General features: G+C 45.4%; 1 protein-coding gene across 2 annotated transcripts in view; it reads right to left on the bottom strand.

Moving 5' to 3' along the window:
- Klhdc10 (kelch domain containing 10) overlaps positions 1-743 on the bottom strand; it is a 57,257-nt gene extending 56,514 nt beyond the window's left edge. For both annotated transcript variants that reach the window (XM_032906811.1, XM_032906810.1), the window contains exon 1: positions 476-743. In XM_032906811.1, the coding sequence (XP_032762702.1) occupies positions 476-632 (157 nt within the window). In that variant the 5' untranslated portion in view covers positions 633-743. The remainder of the gene's footprint in view (positions 1-475) is intronic.
- Between the last annotated feature and the right edge of the window lie 9,602 nt (positions 744-10,345).

The raw sequence follows: 10,345 nt of genomic DNA on the forward strand, positions 1-10,345 counted from the left end.
ACACACACACACACACACACACACACACACTTACTTTCACATGCTCATTCCATTTCAAAAACCCAACTCTTACAGTTGGTTGGCTTTTTTTTTTTCTTTCAAACAAAATCACTCCTATATTGCTCTTGTTTCCTCTCCTTAATTTGGCACTCCTTTTGAAATAATTTTACACACCAAAACACCAATGTCTTTCTTTCACAACATCAATCTGCGGAAGGGGAAAAGATTAGGAACCGGGGAAGTGAAACATTTGGGAATGTCAAAGAGACAGCGACCTCTCCTTCGGGAGGAAAATACAACTCCCATCACCGAGCTGTCGACATAGTGAGACTTTTCTTCAGGCGTGCTCCGGTTCCCCTCCTGACCTCAACGCCACCTTCCTGGTGCTCTGCTTCCCTGTCCTCGGCTGTGTGTCCGAGGGGCAGCAGAGCCCGGCGGCCGCCACCTTCTCGCCGGCAGCGGCCCCACCACTCACCTGGCAGGTGCGGACGTCCGGAGAGCTGCACGAATCGGTTGAGCTGTCCGGTGCCCCGACCCCCGCCGGCCGCGCCGGCCCCGCTAACCCCGCTGGCCCCGCCGGCTGCGCCTCCTCCCCGCCGGCGGTTCCGGTCCCAGCCCTGGGCAGCCGACATGGCCCGCTAACGATTGCCGCAGCCCGGTCCCGGCAAGCCCCTGCCCCGATAGCGCGAGCCGAGCCTCCTTCCCGGGCTCCTCAAGAGACCCGGGAGACAGGGGCCGGGGGAGCGCCGAGCTCGCCAGCAACCAATGGCTGGCCGCCTTGGTGACATAGAACCAATGGGCAGTCGTTTTCTTGGCAGGTGGAGGGAGGCGGGGAGAGACGTGGTAACCATAGCTATAGCTAAAAGAGGTGGGGGGGAGAAAGACATAAACAGTCGCTCACTGAGCGCACCAATTCTCAGGAGCTAGCCCGCTTCGCTGGGAGGCTGGGTGCTCAGACCAAACAGTCGAAAGCCGAGTGAGGAGGCTACGCCTGAGGAGACTCCCAAGCAGGGCCGCTGCCCCGGCATGGTCGGTACTCCGGAACTCTGCCCCATAAGCATTGTATTTAGAAGTATCATATGTACACAATGCATGTACTTGGTGTAGGTACATCTGTCTGCAGCTATGCCGACTGAGACCCGGTCTGCGGACTGTTGCCACACACAAAGGGCTCACGGGAGGTGGGGGCGGAGGGGCGGAGTCAGATGAAATCTAAAAAAACTCCTGGCTTTCATCATTTGTTTTGTTTCATAGTGGCACTGCCGGGACTCTTCGCCGTCGTAAGCCACGTCAAGAGCAAACCTGATTAGCAAATACCGAAAACTGTTCGATCTTAGAGTAATCATAGAAACACAAATGAAAATTCCAGTAAGAAAACCTTTCAGGCTTCACATACATCAATGAAGATCTTTAAATATCACACAGCTTCGGTAAAAAAAAAAAAAAGAAAAGAAAAGAAAGAAAAAGATACTCTCATAAATGACCAACGATCATGTAAATGTTTCTACTCACAAAAACAAAACAAAAAAAACCTCAATTGTTTTACAATATACACAACGACAGAAAATGATGTGATTTTAAAATGTAAATATCAGAACTTCCTATCGTTTCAAAATTAAACAGAAAATTTGGCTTAGGACTTGGGGAGGCGCAGTGCACAGTGGGAAAATGCAGATACACATTGCTGTTTCCAAATAAGGAAAAAACATAAATTTCTCAAGGGGAACAAAACCTTTCAAGATCTAATCTGATGGACTGCTGACCCCCTTGATGTTTCACACATGAGAACCTCACACGTTGGATTTTTTTTTTTTTTTTTTTTTTTTTTTTTTTTTAAGGATTGGGGTGGAGAAGGAGAGAATGCTGAGACCAGAAATACCCTTTGACCTCAGTGAGCAAATTTCTTGTCGCCAGGAGATTCCGGTTTTGTCCCCACACCCAGTTTCTGTAGGAAAATTAGTATTTTATCCTCTATGCATTATAATACAGTTTATTGAAATGTTTGACATCTGAAAAAGAGAAACCAGCGATGCTAGGGGTGTAGGTAGCTCAGATGCTTAAGTATTTGTCTAGCACCAAAGGTGCAGTCCCCTGCCACAGAATAAAACTCAGCATGGTGGCACATTCTTGTAACCCCAGAACTGGGGATTGATAGTGGCAGGAAGATCAGGCATTCAAGTCCAGCCTCGCCTCACTCAGATACATTACAAGTTCAAAGTCAACCTTAGCTCCATAAAATCTTGTCTCAAAAAAAAAAAAAAAAAAAACAAAGACACAGGATCAGAAGGATGTGTGCTGGTCTTCCAGAGGACCTGGGTTCAACTCCTAGTACTCACAGAATACTTCAAATAAATATCAGCTATGGTTGCCTGCACAAGACCAGGCTGATGAACATTCCAGCACAGATCTGTGTGGAGAGGGGGACCAGGAGGCTCTACTTCTGGCTGAGGAACTCTGGACAACAGATGGATACTGGATGAGGGTCATTTTTCTTCAAGGGTGTGACTACCGGTAGTTGCTCATGCTCCAGTGTATAAACCCCACCCACACACATGGAAGGAGCACCAAATGGACTCAGTGGTTATTTATTTATTTTTTTTAATTAAGAGCTATGGTTCAGCAGTTAAGAATGCTTACTCTAGGGGCTGGGATTTAGCTCAGTGGTAGAGCGCTACCTAGGAAAGCGCAAGGCCCTGGGTTCGGTCCCCAGCTCCAAAAAAGAACCAAAAAAAAAAAAAAAAAGAATGCTTACTCTAGGGCTGGAGAGATGGCTCAGCGGTTAAGAGCACCCGACTGCTCTTCCAGAGGTCATGAGTTCAATTCCCAGCAACCACATGGTGGCTCACAACCATCTGTAAAGAGATCCGATGCCCTCTTCTGGTGTATCTGAAGACAGCTACAGTGTACTTATATATAATAAATAAAATAAATCTTTAAAAAAAAAAAAGAATGCTTACTCTAAAGGACCTGGGCTTGATTTCCAGCATCCACACCAGACAATTCACAACTACCTGCAGTTTACTTCTGTACACACAGAGGACACATAACTTCGTACCCACAAAGATAAATAATAAACTTTAAAAAGTTGCTGGACACGGTAGTAATTCCAGCCACTCAGAAGGTAGTGGCAAGTGGATCTCTGAGAATTGGAGCTAGTCTGGTCTACAAGTGTTCTAGGCCAGCCAGAGATATAAAATGGGATACTGGCTCCAAAGGAAAGAATTGGAGGGGGGTGTTAAGCAGGGAAGATGACTTGCCAGTTAAAAGCACTGGCTGCTCTTCCAGAAGAACTATATATAGTCCATTCGTAGCACCCATAGTGGCCCACAATCATCTGTAACTCCAATTCCAGGAAATCCAACCCCCTTTCTGGTCTCTGTGGCCAGCAAACATAAACACAAGTGCACAGCCATACAGAAACACGTACCAATACTGACACATACATATACATAAAAGAAAAAAATGAGGGGGTGGGTGTCAAGACATGGTTGTTGTGTAGCCCTGGAACTTACTCTGTAGACCAGGATGGCCTTGAAATCAGAGATCCACCTGCCTCTCTACCTCCCAAGTGCTGGGACTAAAGGCATGCACCATCACTGCCCATCTAAAAAAGCAAATGTTTAATAAAGGAAATTAGCAAATATTTAATAAAGAAAATTATACAAAAAAATCCTATGACAGAGCTAGAAAAACAATCCAGTGGCTAAGAGTAATAGCTGGGGGTAGGGTGGTGTGGGGAACAGTGGACAAAGGTGATCAATCAGTGATTAATCAGTGATCAATCAGGTTAGAAAGAGCTAAGAATTGATTCTGTTGTAACAAGATGATGGATCTTTTTTTAGATTTATTTACTTTATTTATATAAGTAAACTGTAGCTGTCTTCAGACACCAGAAGAGGGCATCAAATCTATTACAGATGATTGTGAGCCACCATGTGGTTGCTGGAGGTTGAACTCAGGACCTCTGGAAGAACAGTCAGTGCTGTTAACCGCTGAGCCATCTCTCCAGCCCAAGAGTTAACTTTAAAGCTGGAGGTGGTGGCTCATGCCTTTAGTCCCAGCACTCAGGAAGCAGAAGCAAGTGGATTTCTGTGAGTTCGAGGACAGCCTGGTCTACCAAACAAGTTAAACAAAAAATGTAGATTTGATTCCTTTTTCCCTTATTGAGAGGTTTTTAAGAATAGTTTTCAAAGGAATAATTCTCAATTCCATAGTGTAGACTATGAACTTTGGCTGATAATGGGGGTGGGGGGGCAACACTGGTTCATTGATCCTAACAAATGAGTTACACACTGCCCTGTGTTGATGGATGGGAAAACTGAACAGCAGGGACAAGATGACTGTGAACGCTCTGTACTTTCTATGTGATTCGCTGTAAACTGAAAATCACTCCAAGAAAATAAAAAGGCATTCAATCAAAAGTGGGATTTGTGAGAAATTCTGCCTAGGAACAAGAAGGAGCTAGAAAAGTCTTCCCTGTAGATAGTCAAATAGACAGCCCATATTAGTCAGGGGTCTCTAGAGTCACAGAATTTTTTTTTTTTTTTTTTGGTTCTTTTTTTTGGAGCTGGGGATCGAACCCAGGGCCTTGCGCTTCCTAGGCAAGCGCTCTACCACTGAGCTAAATCCCCAGCCCCTAGAGTCACAGAATTTATACACTGTCTCTATATATTAAGGGAACTTATTGGAATGTCTTAGAGTCTGCAGTCCAACTAACCCAACAATGGGCAGCTGTGAATGGGAAGTCCAAGAATCTAGAAGTTGCTCAGTCCCAGGAGGCTGGGTGTTTCAGCTGCTCTTCTGCAAAGCTGGAATCCTGAAGAGGTAGGTTCCTACAGGTGTGCTGACAGGTAAGTGCAAGCCAGAGAAGAGTGAATCTTCCTTCTCCCAGTGTCCTCATGTAGGCCTCCAGCAGAAGGTGTGGCCCAGATTATAAGTGTGTACACCTGATTTGGAACTTGCTCTGTCCCATGCTGGCCTTGAACTCACATCTGCTTGCCTCTGTCCCCTGGGATTAAGGGCATGTACTGCCTCACTTGGACCTAAGCTTTTCATGGCCACTATGCCGCAAGAGCTGGATCACAGGTGTGCACTCCATTTCTAGATGGGAGTTCATTCCACATGTACTCGAGTCGAGGAGCTAGGAATAGCCCATCACACAGCCCTATTTTGGAGGGCAGAATGAACTGTAGAACTCTTTGTGTTGGGGGGGGAGGGAGGTGTGGCTCAGGCGAGCCTTGAACATCCTATGTAGCAGAGGATAATCTTGAACTTCTTATCCTACTCCCTCCACTTGCCCAGAATCCCCATGTATAGTGTGTGCTAAGTAAGCGCTCTCCCATCTGTCTACATCCCCTCCTCAGAGCCTTTTAACCCCCCTCTCATGTTCAGTCAGGCGTTTGGCCTTTGCCTTATAACTGCAAGAACTTGATTTTGATCCTCGGAACCCATCTAAATAAAAGCCAACCCCCCACCACCCCATAAGCCAAGCATGGTGGCACACACTGAAAATCCCCGTGCTAGGAAGGTGGGAACAGCTAGATCCCTGGGACTCACACGTCAGCCTCACCTATTTGGCAAGTTTTAGGCCATTTAGAGACATTATCTTAAAAAATAAGGCAGACATCCGAAGTTGACCTCTGGGCTTCACACGCATGAATATACACATATACACCACACAAGCATGCATGCATACGTGCACATACACATACCCATGAGCCACATGTGTTCTAGGGATTGAACTCAAGTTGTCAGATTGGCTAGTGTTACCCACTGAGAGACATCTCCCTAGCCTCAGTGTGTGTGTGTGTGTGTGTGTGTGTGTGTGTGTGTGCACGCACACTAAGGCTAAATCAGTGATCTCCAGGTCCAGTGAAAGCCCTTACCTAAAACAAGATGGCGACTGAGGAAGATAACTGGCATCACGTTCTGGCCTACACACCAGCCATATGCACATGAGTGTAGCCAGTTTTTGCTACTTTGAGTTCTTTTTCCCCTGCCCTTTATCCCCTCCTCCCTCAGTTTCATCCCTTAACACGAGATAGGAGAGAAACAAAGGTAGAGGGGAGAAAGGAATTAGGAAAATCCCTGAATCTAATTTCTTTCCTTTTGCCTCTTTGGCTGGGACTGCTAACAAATTGCAACCAATCCCACTGAACGATCCACAACCACCAATCTCCATCTAGCAGGGCTCTGGCATTTATATACCCTCTAAAAAGTTAGCAGAACTCCAGCCACCAGACAATCGCAGAAACTATCTGCAGCTGGCAAAACCATGCCTCTGTCAGAGCACAAGGGAAATCATAGCCAGCCAAGGCGGAGAGTCCAAAGCAGCCACATATCTCCACACCTGGGATTAAAATGAAAACACATTCTTAGAAAAGTTCTCTGTGGGGTTGTGGATTTAGCTCAGTGGTAGAGCGCTTGCTTAGCAAGCGCTAAGGCCCTGGGTTCGATCCTCAGCTCCAGAAAAAAAGAAAAAAGAAAAAGAAAAAAGAGAAAGAAAAAAAAGAATAGTTCTCTGTTTTTAAAGAAACCAAAATTCCAAAATTGTCGTTACACATGGGTGCATGCACATTTATACAACAATATGTGGGCTGGAGAGATGGCTCAGAGGTTAAGAGCACTGACTGCTTCTTCCAGAGGTTGTGCATTCAATTCCCAGCAACCACATGGTGGCTCGTGACCATCTGTGACGGGATCCGACACCCTCTTCTGGTGTGTCTGAAGACAGTTACAGTACTCATATAAATAAAATAAATAAATCTTTAAAAAAGCAATATGTATATACACCTACATCACACACACAAAAGGAAAAATAATAGTAATAGATATGTAGCAAAAGACAAGACTAAGAGGGCTGGAGAGATGGCTCAGTGATTAAGAGCACTGACTGCTCTTCCAGAGGTCCTGAGTTCAATTCCCAGCAACCACATGGTGGCTCACAACCATCTGTAATGGGATCTGATGCCCTCTTCTGGTGTGTCTGAAGACAGCTACAGTGTACTCATATATAATAAATAAATCCTTTAAAAGAGAAAAAGAAAAGACTAGTGGGACTGAAGGAATTGGTCAGAGGACCTGGGGTTGATTCTCGGAACCACTCTCCCATATATACATTCAGCAGGATATTCATAAACATAAAATAAATAAATCTAGAGAGAAAAAAGAAGACTAGCGATATATGCTCACACATGAGTTCAGGCATCTCAGGAGAGTCACACTTAGGTGTCATATGATTTTGTGGCTTCTTAAGTTCCATTGGTCCAAGGCTGTAGTTAAGATAAGGTTTAAAGATTAAGCAAGTCCAGGGAGCTGGCTCAGAAAGTGAAGGGACTTCCTGTGCAAGCCTGGCCACTCCATTTTGATCCCTGGAACCCTTGAAAAGGTGTTAGGAGAGAGCTGACTCCACAAGTCACCCTCTGACCTACATATATGCTGTGGGACATGTGTCCACACATACACATCACGGACATACACTAATAACAAAAAAAACATGAGTGAGTCATAATGGTGCATGCCTTATATCATAGCCCTTGGGAGGAAGAAGCAGGTAAATCTCCATGAGTTTGAGGCCAACCTGGTGTACAAAGTGAGTTCCAGGACAGTCATGGCTACATAGTGAGATTCTGAGAGAGAGAGAGAGAGAGAGAGAGAGAGAGAGAGAGGAGAGGAGAGGAGAGGAGAGGAGAGGAGAGGAGAGGAGAGGAGAGGAGAGGAGAGGAGAGGAGAGGAGAGGAGAGGAGAGGAAGTTTAAGAATTAAAGATGTAGGGGGCTGGAGAGATGGCTCAGAGGTTAAGAGGTCCTGAGTTCAATTCACCCCACATGGCGGCTCAAAACCATCTATAATTAGATCTGGTGCCCTCTTCTGACCTGCAGGCACACATGCAGGTAGAAGACTGTAAATAATAAATGGATAGATAGATCTTTTTAAAAAATTAAAGAATTAAAATGAAGTGAAAAAGATAGTCTCTTTTTTTAATATTTATTTATTTTAGGTATATGAAACACTGTAGTTGTCCTCAGACACACCAGAAGAGGGCATTGGATCCCATTACAGATGGTTGTGACCCACCATGTGGTTGCTGGGATTTGAATTCAGGTCCTCTGGAAGAGCAGTCAGTGCTCTTAACCACTGAGCCATCTCTCCAGCTCAAAAAGATAGTTTCTTATTTCTCTCAAAGGACTTCCTTTTGTAAATGGCATTTTTTCCCCTGGTTTATAGAGACAGGGTTTCTCTGTGTAGCTCTGGCTATCCTGAAACTCACTCTGTAGACCATGTTGGTCTCAAACCAAAAGATCACCTGCTGAAATTAAAGCTGTGCACTACCATCGCCTGGCTGTAAATGGCATTTTAAGGTATATTTACCAGCTGCACCATTTATGTTTCGGGATGAGGAGTGCTAAAAAATTTGATACAACATTGTATCTGATGCCCTCCACAGGCCTTCCATCTCTACATAAGCAGTTGATTTATTAAAACATTATTGTTTGGAAAAAGTATGGTGTCTACAGGAAAAGCAGCATTATCTCTGAGGGCACAGTTTCCAGTTTTGCTGAAATTTCTGGCTCTTAGCTGCAAGGTATATAACCAAATTCTGCAGCAAGGGGCCTTCTGTTCTTCCTTTGCCTCCTTCTTTGGTAAGAGGGCCTCGTGGAGCTCTGACTGGACTGGAACTATGGAGACTAGGTGGCCTCAAACATACAGAGATCTGCCTGCTTCTACACCCACATGATAGATCCATGGGTTTCAAGTTCCAGTGTCTGGGAACCATGTTGGAGTCAGGAGCCATACATAGGACATAAGCTGAAAGAAGAGAGATGATCCCGCTGTCTTCTTTGCTCACTATCCCTGCACGTCAGTCTTCCAGCTGGAGGTTTTGAAAGATCCTGTGCAGGTTTCTTCCCAACAACCTCATCCTAAGACTGGGTTTCCACCTCGGGAAGCAGATCTCTATGAGTTCAAGGCTAGCCTGGTCTACAGAGTTAGTTCCAGGACAGCCAGAGCTACACTAAGAAACCATATCTGAAAAACAAAAACAAGCAAGCAAACAAAATACTGGGGTTCACCCTCCCATCTCTCCTTCTGCTGCTCTATTGAAGAGTGTTCTTTTTTAAAAAAAAGATTTTACTTGTGTGTGTGTGTGAGAGAGAGAGAGAGAGCGAGAGCGAGAGCGAGAGCGAGAGCGAGCAAGCATAGGCATGTACACATGTTCATGCAGGTGCTGGAAAAGCAAGGAGGACATCAGATTACAGGTGGTTGTGAGCTGCCCAACACGGGTGCCAGAAAACAAACCAAAAGCACACAGGCTGACAGCACTCTTTTTTTTTTTTTTTTTTTTTTTTTTTTTCTGGAGCTGAGGACCAACCTAGGGCCTTGCGCTTGCTAGGCAAGCGCTCTATCACTGAGCTAAATCCCCAACACTGGCTGACCACACTCTTAACCACTGACTCACCTCTCTAGCTCTCCACCTCCCCTTTACATTTATTTATAAGTACACTTGTAGCTGTCTTCAGACACACCAGAAGAGGGCATCAGATCTCATTACAGATGGTTGTGAGCCACCATGTGGTTGCTGGGATTTGAACTCAGGACCTCTGGAAGAGCAGTCAGTGCTCTTAACCCCTGAGCCATCTCTCCAGCCCACCTCCCCCTTTAAAAGAAACTTTCGGGTTGGGGATTTAGCTCAGTGGTAGAGCACTTGCCTAAGAAGTGCAAGGCCCTGGGTTCGGTCCCCAGCTCCGGGGAAAAAAAAGAAAAAAAAAAAAAAACGCTTTTAAGGTTTGTTTATTTAATGTGTATGAATGTTTTGCCTGCCTGTTGTGTATGTGCACCATGTGCCCTTGGAGGTGGAAAGAAAGCCCCAGACCCCCAGAGAAGGGATAGCTATGAACCACCATGTAGATGCTGGGAACGGAATCATGTCCTCTGCAAGATCAACAAATGCTCTTAGCTGCTTAGTCTTCTCTCCAGGCCCACTACCTATTAAAATGTAACCTAGGCTGACCCTGAACTTTGCAGGTAGGACTGGCCTGGAGTTTTTTTTGTTTTTTTTTTTCGGAGCTGGGGCTCGAACCCAGGGCCTTGCGCTTCCTAGGCAAGCGCTCTACCACTGAGCTAAATCCCCAACCCTGGCCTGGAGTTTCTAATACTCCTGCCGCTACCCTTGAGTGGCAGAGACATCAAACAGATGGTTTTTCTCAAGACTCTGCAGCCAAATTAGGTCCTCAGTGAGCCTTCTTTAAAGCATGTATAGTCATAATTTTAAAATTATAGGATGGGCTGGGTGGTAGATTGCTTACCTAGCTTGTATGGGGCTGTGGGTTTGATTCCCCCAGCATTGA

This window comes from Rattus rattus, chromosome 6 (genome assembly GCF_011064425.1).
Source record: "Rattus rattus isolate New Zealand chromosome 6, Rrattus_CSIRO_v1, whole genome shotgun sequence".
Lineage (NCBI taxonomy): Eukaryota > Metazoa > Chordata > Mammalia > Rodentia > Muridae > Rattus > Rattus rattus.